At 42.4% G+C, this 21,663-nt stretch overlaps 1 protein-coding gene across 2 annotated transcripts in view; it reads right to left on the reverse strand.

Annotated features, from left to right (window-relative positions):
• The window catches only part of HEATR6 (HEAT repeat containing 6), a 42,294-nt gene that overhangs the window by 12,611 nt on the left and 8,020 nt on the right, over nucleotides 1-21,663 (reverse strand). For both annotated transcript variants that reach the window (XM_026710150.2, XM_087925485.1), the window contains exons 6-15: nucleotides 20,514-20,615; nucleotides 17,028-17,165; nucleotides 15,082-15,365; nucleotides 12,619-12,796; nucleotides 11,447-11,653; nucleotides 8,590-8,689; nucleotides 5,367-5,722; nucleotides 3,703-3,825; nucleotides 2,371-2,451; nucleotides 347-481 (exon numbers count right to left, since the gene is read on the reverse strand). In XM_026710150.2, the coding sequence (XP_026565935.2) occupies nucleotides 347-481; nucleotides 2,371-2,451; nucleotides 3,703-3,825; nucleotides 5,367-5,722; nucleotides 8,590-8,689; nucleotides 11,447-11,653; nucleotides 12,619-12,796; nucleotides 15,082-15,365; nucleotides 17,028-17,165; nucleotides 20,514-20,615 (1,704 nt within the window). The remainder of the gene's footprint in view (nucleotides 1-346; nucleotides 482-2,370; nucleotides 2,452-3,702; nucleotides 3,826-5,366; nucleotides 5,723-8,589; nucleotides 8,690-11,446; nucleotides 11,654-12,618; nucleotides 12,797-15,081; nucleotides 15,366-17,027; nucleotides 17,166-20,513; nucleotides 20,616-21,663) is intronic.

Genomic DNA, 21,663 nt, shown 5'->3' on the forward strand with positions numbered 1-21,663 from the left:
TTGTAAGACAAGGACTACCTGTATGAGAGAATGGTCAAGAGAATTCAAAAGGGATGGACTTAGATCATTGGTGGGACTGTAACAATTCTAAGGTGATGACATGCTTAACTCCACCCTCCCCCACCTCTTTCTGTTCTTCTCCTACACTTACAGGAGGGGGCGCCAGAAGCAATCTAGTTCTCAACAGATGCAATAGTTCACAACATGAAGTGACTGGATGCCATTTTGCCAGCTTCGCAGTCTCAGCAAGTATCTCTGTCAGCAAAACCAAACAACGTTTATTGATGGCTTTCAAATCTTGCACTTGCAAACTTAATACAAACACAGGTCCTAGCCATGCACTTACAGGGAGACGGCTAAAAGCTTCAGGCAAAATAGAGGAGAGGGCATCACACGTGCTGGTCTGGAGAGTTGGGTGCTCGGCATTTTGGAGGGCAGCCGGTAAAGGTCCATTCAGCATCCTTGTCCAGAATGTCACGACCTATGAGGTGGTAAAGAAAATCCTTGCAGTTTCATTCACAGAGATATATTTTTCATTCACAGAGATATATTTTTTTTATCTCTAGCACTGAGATTATATGCCACCCAATAGTTTTTTACACTCTCTGAGTGGTTTACGGAGTCAGCATATTCCTCACAATCTGGGTCCTCATTTTACCAATCTTGGAAAGATGGAAGGCCGAGTCAACCTTGAGCCAGCCAGGATTGAACTCCTGGCTGTGGGTAGAGTTAGCCCGCAATATTGCACTCTAACCACTGCGCCACCATGGCTCTTATTATAAATCTAGATATGAATGAAATAAGGCAAAGGCTACTGTTTGTAAAAAAGCAAATCTTGCCATCATTCGTGTATTTTATTTATTTATTTAACTGATTAGTTTTTTTAATTCCACTTTTTTATTCCACTTTTTTATTATTAGAAATAACTCAAAGCAATAAATATTGAATAATCTCTCCTTCTATTTTCCCGACAACAACCCTGTGAGGGAGTTGAACTGAGAAAGGGCCCGTCATCTCTTCCTCCAGAAAACGGATTCAATTCTTTTTCAAGATTCCTATCGATTTCAAATTAGTCAATTAGGCATCAAATTTATTCAAAAAATTTGAATATCTTTTGACTTCCTTCCTTTGAATTGTTTTTCATTCCAGCTGCCCTTTCTAACAAGTTAATTAAGAAGTGGGGGACAAGCTTACTTTATTTACCTTTCCTATTGAATTTTTATTCTATCATTGTGATTTATAGGGGTCTCTTTACTACTGAGCTACCCTAAAAAAAACTTTTTCAACTGGAGATGGGAAGAAAATGTTTCAAATTAAAAACAACAACCCAAAGCCAAGTTCCTGACTGCGATAAATGAAGCGGAATATTATGTCTGTAGGTATACGTTTGTAATATTTGTTCTGACAAGGCTTATTGAGACACTAACAAACACACGTTAGTCCCAAAACCCTTTTTCCTTTATTTCAACAGCTGTGAATTTTAGTCATTCACAGGCCGCAATGAGTCTCAAACAGTTTGTAATCGTCCCATGGAAGTCTGACAAGGATAAATCTGGTAAGCACGCACCTTTATCTTCCTTGAAATGCTGCCAACAACGAAATTTCCAATTAGTTATATAAGGCCAAATTCAACACAGAGCTTCAGGTTTCAAACTGACCAGTACGAACAAGGTTGCTTCCTGCAAAGGTTCCCATCCCTTTGCTCCTCCTCCAAGCCTTACTCCCGAGTCGCCCCTTTTGTCTTAACTGCTCTTGCCTTCTGGCAGCTCTGCGCATGCGCGCACTGGGAATAGGCTCCCCTTGTTCCTCTGCCTCGCTGCTGTCAGATTCTGGAAGCTCTGGAGTCAGCACATAACTCCCAGATGGTCCTGGCCCCATCTCTGTATCGGACACAGGACCCTCATCCGAGTCCTCCACAGAGTCCCGGACTGGCCCATGGTTCCTCCCCACTGTCTGACTCTGCTGCTGTCTCCGCAGGCTGCCGGTGGGCCACAACAATATTTTACATTTGAAATTGATATTTTTGTTTCTCATGCTTTTTATTTTGAAATGTGATGGGAATTACCATACAATAAATAAGTAATAAAGACAAACAAAACAGGGGACAGAAAATATAATTATCTTATATTTTAAAAGGAGCCGTGGTGGCACAGTGGTTAGAAGGCAGTACTGGCTGCTTGCAATTTGGCAGTTCAAATCACACCAGGCTCAAGGTTGACTCAGCCTTCCATGGTCGGTCAAATGAGGACCCAGATTGTTGGGGGCAATAGAGGCTGACTCTGTAAACCGCTTAGAGAGGGCTGTAAAGCCTTGTGAAGCGGTATATAAGTAAGTGCTATTGCTATAATACCATAACAGTACCAGACATACCAAGTCAATGGGTACTCGCTGATCTGCAACTAGGTCTGGCTTGCGCTGTTGTATTATACCCACTCCAAGTTCATCCAGGAGCTGCCAGAAACAAGGAAAAGAAAGGAATATCAGAAAGGAATATTATGAATTTGCAAAGCAAGATACCATACAGAGACAGTTATACAGGTAAGTCCTCAACTTACATTTGTTCATAGATACAAAGTATCCGTTCATAGATACAAAGGCATAAGAAAAGGCGAATTACAGCCAATCTTCCCACTTACGATGGTTGCAGCATCCCCACAGTCACATGATCAAAAATTTGGTTGCTTGGCATCGGCCTGTATTTATAACAGCTGCAGCATCCCAAGATCATGGGATTCCCATTTGCCACCACTCCAGCTGGCTTCTGACAAGCAAAGTCAATGGAATAAGCCAGATTCACTTAACAATTGCAGTGATTTGCTTAACAACCGTGGCAAAAAAGGTCATAAAATCAGGCATGACTCATTTATCAGACGCCTTACTTAGCGACAGAAATTCTTGCCCAATGATGGTTGTAACTCGAGAACTACATGTACCGGACCAAAACTAATATTGCAGTAAATCACAATATGGTTTAATTTGGATTAAGTTATTCAGGTGTGGCTTATGTAGTAACTATAGCTTAACGTGACTCTCATTACTGATAGGTTTTGCTTCTTTTTAGAATAAATCAAGGAAAACCAGTGAAAAGAAATCCTGTTGGTTTCTTTGAAATATTCTCACATTTTTTGTATGAATAACATTTAATTCCAGCATTTAAGTATAGTTTAGTAATTTAAATCACCAAATGGAGTCTCTGAATCACAAAATAAGTAATTTTGAACCATCATTATTTAATACAACGGCACAGATAGATTGTATTTTTTAAAAAAAACATGTAAAGCTATGTTTATGGATTTCCTGTAAGAAAATTTTTTTTATCAACAAGGAATCAATATTTCTATAAGCTAAATACCATTCTCCATAAGATAAACCCATATAAAACAAAAAATAATTTTCTCCAAAGCTTCAAATCATGATTGTCCAATCTTTTGGCTTGCCTGGGCCGCACTGAGCGAAGAGAAATTATCTTGGGCCACATATAAAGCATATAATAATGCACAGTATATAAATAATGTATATAAATAGATAATAAATAATAAATATAGTATAGTTTATGCATATACATACATGTATAATGTATATCTTTTATTTTTTAAATATTTCTACAATCTTGTGGGACCATATTATTAGCTGTCCAAGGCCACATGTGATCCAGGGGCTGTGGGATGAACACATCTGCATTAAATGGATGTTTGTACTTACTTTTGCTCCATGGAGCTGAAGCGATGGATCTGCTTCCTCCATGCATTTACAAGCCACTTCGCCAAGTTCTAGTAAACAGCTTTGAGCAAGGACAAAATAGCCCTTCACAAGCAGTGCCAAAACCTATAGTAGATTGAAGCCAGGAGAAGGAAAGGGAAGAAACATAATGGGAGTTTTAATATTTAATAGGAAACCTATTGGGGGGGCAATAACTGCTTAGAAAGGACTGTAAAGCACTATAAAGCGGTATATAAGTCTAAGTGCTATTGCTATTGCATGACATTTAGAACATATCTAAATTGCCATTTGAATAGTATCGCCAATAGCAATTGTGATCAAAGATGGTTGCCATTCTTTCATTTTATTCTTGTCATATGTTCTTATTTTTATTTTGAATTTGATATTAATATTTTTAAATAGTGTTCACTATTCAAATTTTTTATACAAACTGGGCATCAATATCAACTGAATAAACTAAAAGAAAATACAAGTTATTTTCTGTCAGCTGATATTTGAAAATTTGAAATAAACTATCCAGCATATAAAAGATGAACAGATGTACTGTCACGTCCTATGGACTTTCAGATCAATTAAACTGCAAACCGAACACTATTTAAAGATGCACCCCAGAGTAAGTATCTAGTATCTAGTATCTAATGCATCCTAAAATCCTAAAGTGAGGCTAAATAGGAGCATTCTCAGCTATAACTGCTGGGAATGATTTCTGCATCTCTTTAATAACTTTGGGAGCAATGTTACAGGTGATCTTGATGTATTCCAGGCTCTTTGCCTAGTCTATAGTCTTGCTTTTTGTACTTCTCTATCTCTATTTATTTATTTAAACAAATGCCTATGTATTCAATCAATCAACCAACCAATCTATCAGTTTCTATAGCCACCATCTTAGCCAAGTGACTCTGGGCAGCTTGCAATTCTAAAACTATAATACCATAAGGCATGGGAAATCAAGAATAACAGATATAAAAGCTCAAAGCAATTATTTGATTCCGGCCAGACCACTCTACACAACTATCTGATAAATCATCATCCTCTTTTAATGATCCCATAATCCCTTGTGGGGTGGAGTCTGAACAACTGAATGGAGTTGAGTATTTACTGGCCGGATGCCCTTCTCAGTGTGCCCAGAGAGAGAAGTATCTGCCTCTACCTGGGATCGAACTCGCAGTCTCCTGATCGTGAGGCGAGAGCTCCACCTCTAGGTCACCATGCCACTCAAACTATCTGATAAATGCTGAAAGAAGTTAAGAGGGGAATCCTTCCTGCAGCTGCTTCCTGCATAGCAACAACTCCAGGATGAATTGTCGCTCTTGCTCACAATTACAGATCGCATTCCACCGCAAATACAATAAAAGCAATAAAAGCATCCAAACATAATGGTGTACAGTTGCCGAGATAGTTCATCAACTAACAATAAAACCGAGAAATGGGGGTGTTAACATATTCCGAAGATTGGGGCCATTCTAATCCCTCATGGGAGAATATTCCACAAGGCAGGGGCTACAGCAGAGAAGGCCCATCTTCTAGTTCCCAACAGTCGACCCTTTTGGTTGACGGGATCCGCAACATGTCCAATTTGCTGAATCAAATTGGATGGGTATAGATTCTATCAGCAACCAACCAGCTGTCTCTCCTTATCCACGTACCTGCAGTGCCTCCAGGCGAACTGGTGAGGGTTCATAGGTGCTAACGGTTGACACACAGGTGGTGTCGCTATCCGAATAGCAATCTTCTCGGGGCAACACAGCAAGAGAGATGCAGAGACGCAGGAGCCAACAGGGCTCGGTTGTTGTCTTCTCCAGGGCAAGCGATGGTTCCCCTGAGACCAGAAGAGGTTCTCTGCGCCATTCAGGAGCACCGGAACGAAGCAGCAGGGCGGGGGTGCCATTGCTCATCCCCAAAGAGACCGGCTGCTGCAAAAGGAGAGACACCTCAGGCAAAGGGGCTTGAGCTGACACGATGGAACCCAGTAGAGTCAGGCTTGACACTCGAACATTAACATCTGGGAATAAAGAAAACACAGATGGCACACATGGAGCAGCTATTCTGGCACAGTGGTTAGAGTGCAGTACTGCAGGCTACTTCTGTTGACTGCCGGCTGCCTCTGCAATTTGGCAGCTCGAATCTCACCAGGCTCAAGGTTGACTCAGCCTTCCATCCTTCCGAGGCTGGTAAAATGAGGACCCAGATTGTTGGGGAAAATAGACTGAGGACTGTAAAGCAGTGGGAAGCGGTATATAAGTCTAAGTGTTATTGTTATTCTAAGCCAAAGAAAGATGGCACCCTAATGCATTATGGATTCTGAAGGAAAGGAGCAACGGCTATGGATTGGTTACGCTGCTCAATATCATAGAACAGCCTGGAAATCCAAGCCTGTTACCTAAACCTGCGGGGTCAGCAACCTGCGGCTCTGGAGCCACATGTGGCTCTTTTATCTCTCTGCTACGGCTCCATCGCTCAAAATATGTGTCACTACTGCCAATGTGCGACACTTGCTGGCATGTGATTTATTGAGCTTTTTGGTCCCCGGTAGGCCAACCATGGCTAAATCCAAGAAATGAAAAGTTTCAGAAGAGAACAGAACATTTAATTCCATTACATGTGCTAGATTTGTGGCCGCTCAGTAAGTAGACAGACATGGAAAAGGTTTTGTGGCTCCCGGTGTTATCTTTTCTGTGGGAAACGGGTCCAAATGGCTCTTTGAGTATTTAAGGCTGCCAACCCCTGACCTAAACCACTTGACAAAGGATGCAGCAATCAGAACGGGGCTGGGAAAAGAAACAGCAAGCACTCCGGAAGATGGGAACGATGAAAGGAAGATTGAAAAATGACCCGGTTCAGAAAGACACAAGGAAAAAGCTTCAAATTAAACAGCATTAGGTATTTTGTGTATTGTGCCCAGTGGTTCCATGAAAGGTAAAGTTTTTCCCTATCCAGTTGTTTCTGACTCTAGAGAGCAGTACTCATCTCCATTTCTTGGCTGAGGGAGCCACCACTATGCGAAGATACTTCCGTAGTCATGTGGCCAACATTGACTATACGCCGAGAGACACAAAACAATGTTATCTTCCCAAATAAGTGGTACCTATTGATCTACTCACATTTGCATACTTTTGAACTGCTAGGTAGGCAGGAACTGAGGTGAGGACAGGTGCTTACCTGATTGCACAGTGCTGATCTCAAACCCAGACTTTGCAGTTGATAAGTTCAGTGTCTTTAACCACTGAACCATCACGTCCCCTAGTGGTTCCATAATCATCATTTAGTAAGGTCTCCAAAGCTAAATCTGTCCTTCCACCTCAGAGAATTTTAGCTCCAGAACTATCACTTAGGAGATAAAGCTGGCCTACATCTTCCATATTTTTGTCATAGCGGGATTTCTATGAAACCTCTGGCTGAAGTAGGATGGAACAAAAGAAGATATGTTCAATTACAGGTAGTCCTTGACATATGCCATAATGAAGCTTACTACGGTTGAAAAAGGGGTTGGTCACCCAGTTTTTTGTGGTGGCTAATAAAACACACACAGTGGTTGTAAATGCAAACTGTGGCACAGTTGATTGCATGACCACAGCATGCTGCAAACAACCGTACATGACCATTCAAAGTTCAGTCATGTGAATGAGGGGTGAGGACAACTGTCAGAATTTTGCATCAAGATTGTAAGTCTCCTTTTTAGGTAGTTTGTAAATTTGAATGCTAAGCAAACAGTTGTAAGTCACGGACTACCTGTGTTAATTCACACTTCCTTTCCTACAGCAAATTATTCTCTTTTAAACCATAACAGCAATAGCACTTAGCAATAGTACTTAGACTTACATATCACTTCACAGTGTTTGACAGCCCTCTCTAAGCAGTTTACAGAATCTGCATATTGGCCCCAACAATCTGGCTCCTCATCTTCCCAACTTTGAAAGGATGGAAGGCTGAGTCAATCTTGAACCGGTGAGATTTGAACTGCTGAACTGCTGGCAGTTGGCAGTCAGCAGAAGTAGCCTGCAATACTGCATTCTAACCACTGCGCCACCATGGCAAGAAGATTGCTTGGTACCATAACCACAGATGATATCCGGCAAAAGCTTCACAGTTCCATATGCCGCTAATTATTAATATTACACAGGAGTTCCCCACATCCACACAAATTTGCATGGATGGCTCACAACCACATATACAAGAGCTAACCAATTTGATAATAACTTCTGTAGAGACACAAAGGTGCATAATTATGTGCTGGCATATTCCTGTCTCTCTTTTAAAAGAACAAAACTCGTGATCTGAGAAAAAAAAAAAGAAACAATCCACTAGCAAAACTTCTAAAAACAGATGGGATATAAACCTGTTGTACCCCACCATCTGATGCTTCTGTAACACAGCATTGCTTCATCCAAAACAACCAGCTGGACAATACGTTTTACTGCAAATAATACAAGTATCAGAACAGCTACACCAGGAGTTGTCAAACTCAATTTCATTGAGGGCCGTATCAAGGTTATGCTCGAGCTCAGGGGGTGGGGGGGGAGGCATGTCCAGGTGAGCATGGCCATAGTGGGCGTGGACAGCTCAACGTCACTAGTGTTGGGGGCACCTACGGTGGCCCACGCGGGGCTGGAAGGGATCCAGTTTTGCTAGTAGTTCGTTTTGCTAGCACTCTGCCAGGGAGAGCCTGCCCCCTCAGGCTCCATTTTTGGGCTATGATGGCCTCCTGCAGCCCTCTGCCAGCAAAAAGGGCCATTTTTGCTGGCGGAAGCACTGCGGGCCGGTCCTTCGCTGTTTCCAGGGTGGCCCTGCGGGCTAGATCTAAGCAACCCATGGACCTTGAGACTGACACCCCTGAGCTGCACAAAGGAATAATGTAAAATAACTGCATACCTTTATGTTTAATGTATGGCTTTATCTGGTTCCATACTCTTGATAGCAGGCCAGGCTTCAAACGGTTATATGGTACATTTGAGACCAGATTGGCAAGGCACTGTCAACGAGGAAGAAAAATGAAAAATTACCTCAACTTATGACCACAAGCGAGCCCAGAATTTCTGTTGCCAAGCAAGATAGTGACCCAAAGGGGCTTTTCTAAAAAGCAACTGGAATTTCTGGGGAGGTTTTTTTTTCCTTTGAAAATGTTTTGCTTCTCATCCAAGAAGCTTCTTCAGTTCTGACTGAAGTTGGAACTGAGGAAGCTTCTTGGATGAGAAGCAGAACATTTTCAAACAAAATAAAAAATTTTTTTAAAAAACAAGGAAGTCCAGTTACCTTTTGAAAAGGGACCTTTGGGACAAACATGACCTGGATGGCTGAGAATCTCCAGAGATGGCTGTTAAGTGAGTTTTGCTCCATTTTACAACATTTCGTGCTGCAGTTGTCAAGTGGATTGCTGCAAGGGTTAAGTTAGTAACATGGTTGTTTAAGTGAATCTGGCTTCCCCATTGACTTTGCTTGCCAAAAAACTGCTGGTTGATTACGTGACCCCAGAAAATGCTAGCTGCCAAGAGTTCGAATTTCCATCACGGGACCCTGGGTGATGCCTCAACCATCGTAAGTGTGAAAAATAGTCATAAGCCATTTTTTCAGTGCCATTGTAACTGTGAACAGCCACTACACAAATGATTGTAAGTTGAGGACTACCTATATGAAAGAGGGATTAGAATTCTACATCGTGGAAATGTCCTGTTTTCTTATTTCTCACCCCAGTTTTTTACTTGGGGGGGGGCAATGTCAGTTTAAGAATATAAGGATGAGGATTGTCCTTTGCTTAATTTTTTAGTGCTCTGTAAGCTTTTCCAGATAAATTTCCCCTCACATCCTGGATATAAACTGTTTTAACATCTACCCTCAAGATGACGCTAAAAGGCAGGGGTGTCAAATTCACAGCCTGCGGGACAGACGCCTCACATGCTGGTCCCGCCCCTGCCTGGTTTAGCAAAGGAGCAAAAAAGTCCCGATAGGTCACGTGGTGACACCGAGTTTGACACCCCCACTATAGGGCATTGCACGCCAGAACAACTTGGCACAAGGACAGTTTTCTTCCCCATCCCATCACTCTGCTAAACAACTAATTTGCTTAGACAACTAATTTGCTTACAACTACACTGTGAAACTATCTAGTAAGCCTATATTACTATTATTATTATTCTCATTTTTCCTATTAAAGTAGAACCTCTGGTCATGACCATAATTCGTTCCATAACTTTGGTTGCAACCTGATTTGGTCCTGACCCGAACCTAATTTTGGAAATTTGGCGCTTACAAAAAAAAAAAAAAAGGCACAGAAGGGGAAATTGGCTACAAAAAAAAATTGTGAATTTTTTGGTCGGAACCTGATTTGGTCTGGTCAGAAGCGTTCGTGACCCTCTAGAGGTTCTGCTGCACCTAACTTTGATTGTATCTTTCATTTTAAATTGTTTTATTTAGTATCTTAGTATGACTTAGTATGCTGATTGCTTATTTAGCATCCTATATCACTATCACTAAATGTTGTATCTTATGCTTTATAATGAATATATTTTTTGATGACTATGATCATGAATTATCACTTGTTGCTTTTATGTACATTGAGAGCTTATGCATCAGAGACAAATTCCTTTTGTGTGCAATCACACTTGGCCAATAAAGTATTCTGTTTGGTTGTGTCCTTATCCCATTTGTATTTTAAATGCTTTAAGTATAATGGAGCAAGTCACTTTGCTGCAGCAATTAAATGCACTAGGCAAAAGAGTGTGAGTAGGCACCAAAGAAAGTTGGTTGAGTTTCGGCCTATCCCTCTTTCTCAGCCCCAAGAAGAAGTAGCAAACCACTTCCAAAAAATGTTCCCAAGAAAGCAAGGGATTTATCCAGGTAATCAGCCTTATGATTGATTTGAAGACATATAAACAAAAACCACATACAAACAAACAATTAAAAGTTGGTCTCTTAGGGATCATCCTCCAAAATGGAGCCACTCAAATACGCTGCGTTAAATGGCTTGTCCGGAGATTACAGGTAGTCCTTGACTTACTTACAGTTCATGGTCGTATGATCAAAATTCAAACCCTCGGCAACTGGTTCATATTTATGACAGTTGCAGTATCCTGGGATCATGTGATCACCTTTTGCAACCTTCTAACAAGAAAGCCAATGGGGAAGCCAGATTCACTTAACAACCATGTTAAGTGGTTAGTTAACAACTGTGGCAAAGAAAGTTCATAAAATGGGGCAAAACTCACTTAACAAATTACTCACTTGGCAATATAAATGTTGGGCTCAATTGTGGTTGTAAGTCAAGGACTACCTGTATAGAACCAGCTCCTTCATGGAGTACTCTAGGCTGGAGAAAATTGGAATAGTAAGGTGTGGCTAGGATTGCTATAATGCCACTCTACCAACAATAGGAGGAAGAAAGCAATGATTATGTAAAATAATTAAGACAAACCTTTGCAATTAACTTTGAATCATCTTTTATGTAAAACAATGGATGGAAACTAAGAAGCAATCTATAATTAAGGAAAAATTTCCTGACAGTGAGAACAATGAATCAGTGGAACAACTTGCCTCCAGAAGCTGTGAATGCTCCAACACTGGAAGTTTTTAAGAAGAGACTGGACAGCCATTTGTCTGAAATGGTGTAGGGTCTCCTGTTTGAGCAGAGGGTTGGACTAGAAGACCTCCAAGGTCCCCTCCAATGCTGTTATTCTGATACTCAGAACTACTAGAACTAGTAGAACAAAAGCAACTTCTGTAGACAAACAATTACCTTGATTATCTGGGTGAGGGTTTGGGATGAAGATTCGGCCACCAAAGCCAACAGCATGCACCGGTGAAGTTCTCGGATGCTGGAGGCAATGCTCACCGAGAAGGGAGTGAATGCTCTCTTGTGATCAATGGCATCTTCGGCAATGGACAGGAATTGCTTGGAACCTTCCAAAATGGCTGACATAACTTGAAAAGCACAGGCCCGTGTCTGCAACAGAACAAAATCAATGAAGGAGTTGAGCCTAGGCACCTGATGGATCCAAATTATCTTCTGCATCCTTTCTCAAGGATACCGCCAGAGATCCTGGCTGACCTATGGAAGGCAGAGAGGGCCTCAGCCATTGATATGATCACTCCTTAGCATATCCTTCCTCTGGCAAAATACCTTGATAGCTTTGTTGTTATAAGGGGCTGACAAAGGGCTGGAGTGCCTGTGGAGGAACTTTAGAGTGAATTGGACTGAATTCTCTTTAAGACCCATATTCAACTACACTCCTGCATCCTGGACCTCACTTATAGATGTTAGCTAAGTTGTTTTAATTCTATCTTAAACCTTATTTTATTTATTTTTGATAGGATAGGGTAGGTTAGGATAGGGTAGGGCAGAATAAATAAAATGGAATGGAGTGGAGTAGAGTGGGATGGGATGGAGAACTCTGCTGTAGTGTTCTATCACCACATGTCAGCGTTCTGAGTAATGTACCCATTGAAATCAGAAAACCGAGGCAGGTAGATTCCTCAAAGAACATGGTTATTGGATACATCATATTGGCACAGCTGGTGAAAAACAACCCTGAAAGTTCCTGGGGTTTTCACCTAATTAAAAGAGTAAAAAATCCCCCCTCCAAGGTGTCACCGGTCAAATTGTCCATTGAATATCGCTGGCAGATCCCTGTCCTCCTTCAACAGCCACCTGTTACGATGACCTTGATTCCCACTGGAAAACTTTTTGTTTTGACTGCTAGTTGGGCTATCTACTTCCACCCTCCCTTCCCCCTCTCAGGCTTCGTGGCAACTAAGATGGTTTCAGCCAGGTTCGCTTCAGAGTTGACACCACAAAAAAGTGAACTGCATTGAATTGGATCCTATTCTATTGCAATGAGTGCTTGGAAGAGGGCTTACGCTGGATCATACAGGATGAGCAGTCATTACAAAGATAACGAATCCTCTTACCTTTGGGGATGGATCTTTTAAAGCAATTGTCATCAAAGACACTGTCTGTGGGCTTCCTATTCCAGGTTCATCAGAAATAAAAGCTGACCAGTAACCATAGAGCACTTTCTTCTCTATGGATTTCACAGCGGAAAGGAAGCAGGTTAAAGCCCCTTGGCGAACTTTGGCTTGGAAAGACCTGGCATGAACCAAAGACAAAATGAAAACAGGCCGGGGGAAAAACTGATGTAACACCTTAAGAAAATGACATTGTCCTATTGGCCAATGGGGTGGGAGAGGGGGAAGTCTTTGATCTTAGAATATAGAATAATAGGGTTGGAAGGGACCTTGGAGATCTTCTGGTCCAACCCCCTGCCCAAGCATGAGATCCTATATCAATCCAGATAAATTGCTGTCCATTTCTTCTTGGAAACCTCCAGTGATGGAATACCCACAACTATATGGAAACTAACCAAGGAGAGAAGCAGTCTAGAACTAAGGAGAAAATTTCTGAACAGTGAGAATAATTAACCTCTATTTGGCTTTTGAAATTGTTATTTTATTCTTGAATAGTAGAATTCCGGCAGTTCTGAAGTTCTTGGAAGAGGTGAAAAAATTCTCCCTACCTTTCCCCCCTACTTTTCCACTATGTGAGCAGTTTCCCAAAAGCCAAGAAATTAAAAGACATTTGCTCCTTGGGGAGGAAAGCTATGGCAAATCTAGACTGCGTACTAAAAAGCAGAGACATCACCCTGCCAACAAAAGTGCGTATAGTCAAGGCTCTGGTTTTCCCAGTTGCAATGTATGGCTGTGAAAGTTGGACCATAAGGAAGGCTAAGTGCCAAAGAATGGAGGCCTTTGAACTCTGGTGCTGGAGAAGACTCCCTTGGCGAGTCCCTTGGGCTGCAAGGCCATCCAACTGGTCAGTCCTAGAAGAGATCAACCCTGACTACTCGTTAGAAGGCCAGATCCTGAAGATGAAACTCAAATACTTTGGCCACCTCATGAGAAGGAAGGACTCACTGGAGAAGAGCCCAATGCTAGGAATGATTGAGGGCAAAAGAAGAAGAAAGGGATGGCAGAGAATGAGGTGGAGTCACTGAAGCAGTTGGTATGAGCTTAAATGGACTCCAGAAGATGGTAGAGGACAGGAAGGCCTGGAGGAACGTTATCCATGGGATTGTGATGGTCAGACACGACTTTGCGATTAAGAACAAAATATTTGAGAGGTTGCCACAAAAAAGAGGCGGGGGGGTCAACTTATTTACTAAAGCACCTGAGGGCAGGACAAGAAACAATGGGTGTAAACCAAGGAGAGGAGAGAAGCAACCTAGAACTAAGGAGAAAATCCTAACAGTGAGAACAGCTTGCCTTCGGACGGAGGTTTGTAAGAAGAGACTGGACAGTCATTTATGAGAAATAGTATAGGTCTCCTGCGATGGCAGGAGGGTTGAACTAGATGACCTCCAAGGTCCCTTCCAACTCTGATACTGTCCAGCTGAAGCAGGGTGTTCCCTATCCATACACTCAGTCTCCAAGCACTGAGGTAAGATGGCACGTCATGGCTTAATTCATCAGCATATTGATGATATCTCACCCCATGGTAACAGATGAGCTCACCCAGGGGCCTCACCTAGATGTTCAACAGGAGAAGGGAGAGTACCAAACTTTACAGCATCTTCCTGGGGAGGGTGTGTCTGCCCTTCCCCAGCCACCACTGCCTGGAATCAACCCCAGAAAAAAGGGAGAAAACCAACACAGAACCAGGCTGCCACTCCTGATCCTCTTGAGATGATCAGGAAGGAAACCACGGTTGAGAGTGTGGATAGCATTTGTTGCCATGGTTTTGTTGTTTTGCAAATGCAAATGGCCATGTGTCATTGGAAGGTGGCGGTATGCAAAATATTAACCCATAAATAAAGAGGAAAAAACCCTTTTTGTTCTTCCTGATACAGGCAGTCCTTGACTTACATTTCGTTTAGCGGCCGTTCCAAGTTACAACGGCACTGAAAGAAGTGAACCTATGTCCGTTTCTTTCACACTCACGATCACATGATCGAAATTCAGGTGCTTGGCAATTGGCTCATATTTATGACGGTTGCAGTGTCCGGGGAAGTCATGTGATTCCCTTTTGCGCCCTTCTCACCAGGGTAGCCAGATTCACTTCACAACCGTGCTACTAACTTTAACAACTGCAGCAATTCCCTTAACAACTGCAGCAAGAAACAAGTCTTTCAGCAAGCGTCTCACCTAGCAACAGCATTGCGGTCCTAAGTCGAGGACTACCTGCGTTCGTTAGCAACAGAGGCAGGGAGGAAACGGAAGGAACCAAGGGAGAGGGGGAAAAAAAATCTGCTTTTGAAAGAACTCTTGAGCCAAAGAGAATTCAGCCACGTTGCTGTAAAATGAACAGACACTTCAACGCTGCATAAAGGCCGCTGGGGGTGGGAGGAAGGGAGCTCTTGAGTGGTTGCCATCACAAACCTTGTTTTGCTCTGCATTCCACCTTCCGCATCAGAAAATTCTGAGTCACTGCTGCTGATTCTCTTCCAGCTAAAAGCGTGGGAAGATAAACGCTCTTTCGCAAGCGATGGATATTTATCACTGAATGCCCAATTTGTCATCTTAGAGCCCTGATCTTGCGACAACTCATCCTTTAATGAGGGTTTCTCCACTCGGCTTCCTTCGGCACCCCCTGGCTGCTCTTTTACTCCTTCTTCTTCCAGCTTCCCTTTCTTGGGTTTCCCTTTAGGTTTCTTCCTCCTGTTCTGTTAGCGGTGGTTGTGGGGAGTAGAAAAGATACAAGCACAAGTTTTGTTTTCAATTCAATGAATTAGGCCTAGTTCTCTTTATTCAATCCAATCATCTAATGTTTTTTTTCTACATATTAATACCCTGTTTCTCTGAAAATATGACCTACCCTGAAAGTAAGTCCTAGCTCAAAAATATATAAGACAGGGTCTTACTTTCAGCGAAACACAATATAGAATAGCCTGTGTAGGATTCTTCTCTCAGCATCAAGAAATCTATCTCAACTGGCATGAAAGATTTATCAAAAAGTCTATTAAGAGTTGAAATTCTAAAAAGGACAAGAGAGGATGGTTCGAAATAGAATACTTCTTATTTTATTCTTATTTTATTAAAGAGTTAGAAAAAAGAGATAGAAGTTAGAAATTGGAAAAATAATATTATTTTCTATACTGATATAGAATAGAATACATTATGATTACTGTGTATATACAAATGTTAGAAATTGAAAGATTATGATTATATATAGTTAAATAACACTATTATTATCACTGTATTTAAAATATATTGACCCAGACAATGCTTTGTTCATCAAGCACTTATGGATGCTAAAGATAAATAAAACTATAATGTCCTCTCTTTGATCTGGGGAGAAAAAGAAAAAGAAATTGATCTCAACTTAAGAAGCCTCCTACGACTTATTCCCTTTGCTTAAGGCACCATCCGGCTAACAGTGCCTCCAGCTCAAGATTTAAATCAAAGTAAACCAAATATTTCATGTTTCACAACAGCTGCTTTGGAAGTTCATCCTGTCCCGTTTTCAGACCCTCTGGTTAAGCAAAAGCTTCCAGTTCAAATCCCTGGCATCTCCTTCTAGCAATGGAAAAATCTCTGTTTAAAAATATGAAAAGAAGCTGTCCGCTAGAACAGAACTTCCTTTCCTATTCTGCCGCCCTCAAGGTGTGCTAAACCTCTCATCCCCAATGAAAGCTGCCATTCATGGAGATTATGGGATTTAGAAGCCCTAGAAGTAGTAATTAATGAAGGCAGATATACGCTCATAAATAGTGGCTTTGCTCTACAGATGGGGTGTCAAACTAATTTCACTGAGGACCGCATCACGGTTGTGTTGGGCCTTGGGGGGAGCGGGATGGGTGTGGTCAAGGTGGGTGTGGCCAGCTCAACATCACTCGTGTTGCAGGTGCCTGTGGTGGCCCAAGCCCTGTCAACAAACATGGGCTCGCAAGCTCCATTTTTGGCTGTGACAGCCTCCTGCAACCCTCTGTCAGCAGCCCCCCCGAGCTCCATTTTCACTGGCAGAGGCACCGCGGGCCAGTCCTTCACCAGTTCCAGAGCATCCTTGCAGGCCAGATCTAAGCACCCCGTGGGCCGGATCTGTCCCCCAGACCTTGAGTTTGACACCCCTGCTCTACAGCAGTGTATCTTGATCTTAGCAGTGCTGGCTGGGGAATTTTGGGAGTTGAAGTCCACACAGCTTAAAGTGACCAAGAAATACTGCTCGACTCTACAGGATTCCATTCGCTGCTGTAAGGTGCTTTTACCAAAATATTACATTTTTTTTCCAAACAGAAAAAAACAGCCCTCAGCTTGTGACCAGATGACATTTGAAGCGGTTTAGGTTTAACACACAATGCACACAAATGCACAGTTAAAAAGCTTACCCCTTTCAGTTTAACACTGTTCTGTTCCAACTTCTCTTGCTCGATGGGTGACCGGCTGTCGTATTGAGGAAGGAGTGCTGGATATAAGATGGTGGGCATTTCTATGTTGATTCCAGGGAGTCCATGAAACATGCATTTCTGAAATCGTCAAAGAAAATCCTAGACATCAATACTGTATTCTATTTAGTGGCAGCATCTACCACAGAAACATTAAATCTGCTTTTTTTTTTTTTTGCAAAGAATTTATGACCAAAACTGAGCCCAAAATTTCTTTTGCTAAGTCTGGCAGTTGTTTTAAGTCAGTTTTGCCCCATTTTACGACCTTTCTCGCCACAGTTGTTAAGCGAATCACTGCAATTATTCAGTTAGTGAGGGGGTTCCAACCTTTTCTATACCCCACACCCCTAGAGCGCTTCCAATATATTCTCGCACCCATTAAAAAATAATTATATGCATCTAATTATACATATACACTATAATTTTGAAACTTCTAAGCCCAAGTTTTTGCACTGCCTGGAATATCATCTCGCACCCCCGATTGGGAACCCCTGAGTTAATAGCACAGTTGTTAAGTGAATCTGGCTTCCCCATTGACTTTGCTTGTCAGAAGGTCGCAAAAGGGGATCATGTGACTGCGGGACATTACAACTGTCATAAATATGAGTCAGCTGTCCAGCATCCAAATATAAATCATGTGAGCAGGGGATGTTGCAATGGTCATAAGTGTGAAAAATGGTCAGAAGTCACTATTTTAAGTGCTATTGTAACTTCGAATGGTCACTAAATGAACATGTTGTAATTCGTACATGTTGCATTCTCCTTTCTTGAAACAAAGAAAAAAACAACCCATCTATTCTTTTAAACGTGGTTGGATGTCATACTTTTATAGGGTAAAATTCAGGGGTGGGATTCAAATGTCTCAACCACTAGTTCTGTGGGTGTGGCCTAATTTGTGGGTGTGGCTTCGTGGTCATGTGTCTGGGCATGGCTTGGTGGTCATATGACTGGGTGGGCATGGCTTGTATGTAAACATTATAAATGTTTATATAAATATTGAATTTTTTTATAAAAAAGGAGCAACTTTTACCCAAAATCAGGCAAAGCAGGCAGGCAGATTGAGTTGCTCACAGAATCACAGATTCACTTAGAGATCTATGATTCTGCAATCTGCTACCTGAGTCTACACTTAAAAAATAGAAGCTTCAGTCCTAAGGAAGGTTCAGCTCTGCTTTTAGATTAGCTAGAAAGCAAAAAATCCAACAATTTCCTGCTTTCTACCTAATCTAAATCTCCCGGCACAGCAGAACAGCTGATGGTTGGGCAAAAAAAAGGAAAAATAGCAACTTACCAAACCCAGGCAAGTTTGATGGCGCGCATGCCAGGTAAGGAGTGAGTGGGCAGGAAGGGGAGGGGCCAACCAGTGGCACGATTTGCTAGTTCTCCGAACTGGGCAAAATCATAACAACCGGTTTATAGAACTAGACAGATAGAATCCCACCTCTGGTAAAATTTAATACCCTGGATGACAAAAGTCTAATGCAAAGCTTGTTCAAAAACTGATCAGAATCCTTTGGATATCTTGGGAATCTAAATCCTTACTAGCTGGTAGTTTGTTCAGCACAGCAATGGTTTCATTTGCACTTCTACAAAGCACAGGGAACCGCTTCTGTGCACACGGTACTGAACTGCCACATCGCAACAAACCATGGTTTGCTGAATAAAGCATAATGACTTGGGCCACATCCTGTAGCTGAGCTAAAAATCATGTTGTACAAAGATTTATTGGACTTGCATTTGTGATGCAAAGCTCAAGCCACAAATCACCTTCTGGCTTAGGGTGGCATGTGAAACCAGCTGCAAACTATCTTTGGACATCGTAATGCACGATGGATTATTGTGACAGATGTCAGTCTAGCCTCCCCCATTATACATATACAGTGCAGAGACAAACACCACTCCCATAGGGCTTTTAAGATTAGACACTTCCATTACTATTTTGGAGTTAGCCCTATTCTGTGTGTCACCCACACTCAAAACTGTGAATAAGGTGATTACACTACAGAAGTACCATAATCCATGATCTGGCTGATCTACTTCAAACAAACATAGATGCTAATACTCTCATTTTGAGTTTCAGCAACAACAAAAATTGGGATGTACCTAATACAGCAATAAGATAGTCCTTAACTTACAGCCATTTATTTTAACAACTGCTCAACCACACTGAATAAACCACACATTTTAGTTCAGTGTAAGACCAGATCTCACACTTACAGCCATCACAGCATCCCCATGGTCACCTGAACACTTGGCAACTGACTTTACAGGTGGTCCTCGACTTACAACAGTTCATTTAGTGACCGTTTGAAGTAACATCATTGAAAAAAAATGATTTATGACCATTGTTCACACTTACGACCATTGCTGAATCCCCATGGTCACATGATTTACATTTGGATGCTTGGCAACAGGTTTATATTTATGACGGTTCCCATGTCCCTGGGTCAAGTGATCACCTTTTGCGACCTTCTGACAAGCAAAGTCAATGGGGAAGCCAGGGATTCCCTTAACGAATGTAGCAAGAAAAATCGTAAAATGGGGCAAAACTCACTTAACAAATTTCTCACTTAGCAATATAAATTCTGGACTCAATCGTGATCGTAAGTCGAGGACTACCTGTGTTTATAATGGTTGAAGCATCCTGGGATCATGTGAAGACCATTTGAGGTCTTCCCAGCCTGCTTTCCACAAGCAGTCAACGGGGAAAGCTTAACGTCCACGTGATTCACTTAACAGCTGTGGCAATAAAGCTCATGAAATTGGGTTCAACTCATTTATCAACCACCTTGACTAGCAATGCAAATTCGGGTCCCAATTCAAAAAAATTTACTACCATTCTATGGGCATGGCTTGGTGGGTGTGGCAGGGGAAGGTTACTGTAAAATCCCCATTCCCTCCCCATTCCTGGGGGAAGGTGAAATATCTCCATTCCCTCCCCAACCCACTAACCTGCTTTCCAGCTCCGTTCTCCTGTGCAGGGCAACAAAAGAAGACCCAGCCTATCAGCTAGGACTCAGGAGGCGGAGACTAGATGGGGGCGGGGCCAGTCAGAAGTAGTATTTGCCGGTTCTCCAAACTACTCAAAATTTCCACTACTAGTTCTCCAGAACTGGTCAGAACCTGCTGAATACTACCGCTGGTCCCAATTGTGATTGTAAATCAAAGACTACCTGTAGTAAATCTTGACCGCTTCTTCAGACATGCCAAGAGGAAAACAAAGCTGCTTGGCTCGCTCGCTATCAAATCAATTATGGGTACCGTGGCTTGTGCAATTCTAATTTTAGAAACCAGAGGCATTTCAAAAGCATTCTACACACTTGAGTACAAAGGGCCCATTAAAAAAATAAATAAATTCAGGGTTGTTTGGGGGCACTCGGGGAATCTCTGTAAGACAGGGAAGATTTAAACTTTAAATCTCTTTGTCACCTTTAACACAGCAAGGAGGGAACCGAGGTGATCAGTCTGGGTCAGCCTCATCTTTCCTCCGTTTAAGAGCGACTGCACTCCTTTCAAAGCATTTTGTAACAGCTGGAAGGAAAACAAAAAAACAATCAGCCTTCTTCCAAACATCCAGGAATAGCACAACTCTTATCATCTAGAGCAGTGGTCACCATACTGGTGGTCCATGAGAAAACGTTGGTGGTCCGCAGAAAAATTATTTGCATTTTTTTTTGTATTGCACTAAATCGGGGGTCCTTGGGCCGGATACATGCAATGAACTTTTGTGTTGCTGCAGAGAGTCTCCCACTTTGGGGTCTTTTTGTGTGGGTCGGAGCGGGGCAATAATTCTGATTTGGGGTCTGCTTCAGTGTCCTGGTGCGGGGCTTTGGGCAAAGGCTGGAGGGAAGTGCCACTGGTGGAGAAGAGCCAGAGGGCTTCATTCCAGTGGGACTGCATCATGGCCTGGAACTGGCTGACCATCTCAGCCCACTGAGCCTCCAGGTGCCAGGATCAGGCCTTGCACTCGCGCAGGTCTTCCCTCTGCTTGGAAAGCCTATGCTGCTCGTAGTCCGCAGTGAGGTGCTTCTGCCGAGCCTCCTTCTCGGTCAGATCCAATTTGAACTGAGCCAGCTGTTTTGCCAACTCTTTCTTGTGGTGGCTGCTTAGCTCCAACAAATACTTCCAGTTAGGGCCCTAAGTAGCCCGGAGGGGCAAGCAAGGAATGGCTGGGAGGGGGAGGGGCGAGTAGAGGCTGGCAAGGCACCCCTCAATGTGAGTTGGCCACGCCCACCTAGTCACATGACCACCTAGCCACGCCCATCCAGCCAGTCATTAGGCAGACCATTATTTGTACTCCACGAGATTTAAAATTATGAAGTCAGAAAGGTTGGTGACCCCTGATCTAGAGTGAAATTTTATCTAGAAGATAAAAGTCCAAGGGCAAAAGTTTCCCTCAAGTGACTACAGTTTGAGAAGTTGCTATAATAATATCACACCCAACTCTCATCGCAAGCTCAACCTGTGGTTTAGATTAAGCAAGCATTGGGCTTATTTAAGTTCACTGAGTGAAATCAATTTCTAAATGTTACCACCAGCAACTAATTAGCAACCTCAGACAGTTCCCCAGTGTAAGTTT

The sequence above is a fragment of the Pseudonaja textilis genome, chromosome 1 (assembly GCF_049901715.1).
Source record: "Pseudonaja textilis isolate UNSWEBS1 chromosome 1, rPseTex1.2, whole genome shotgun sequence".
In the NCBI taxonomy this organism is placed as follows: domain Eukaryota; kingdom Metazoa; phylum Chordata; class Lepidosauria; order Squamata; family Elapidae; genus Pseudonaja; species Pseudonaja textilis.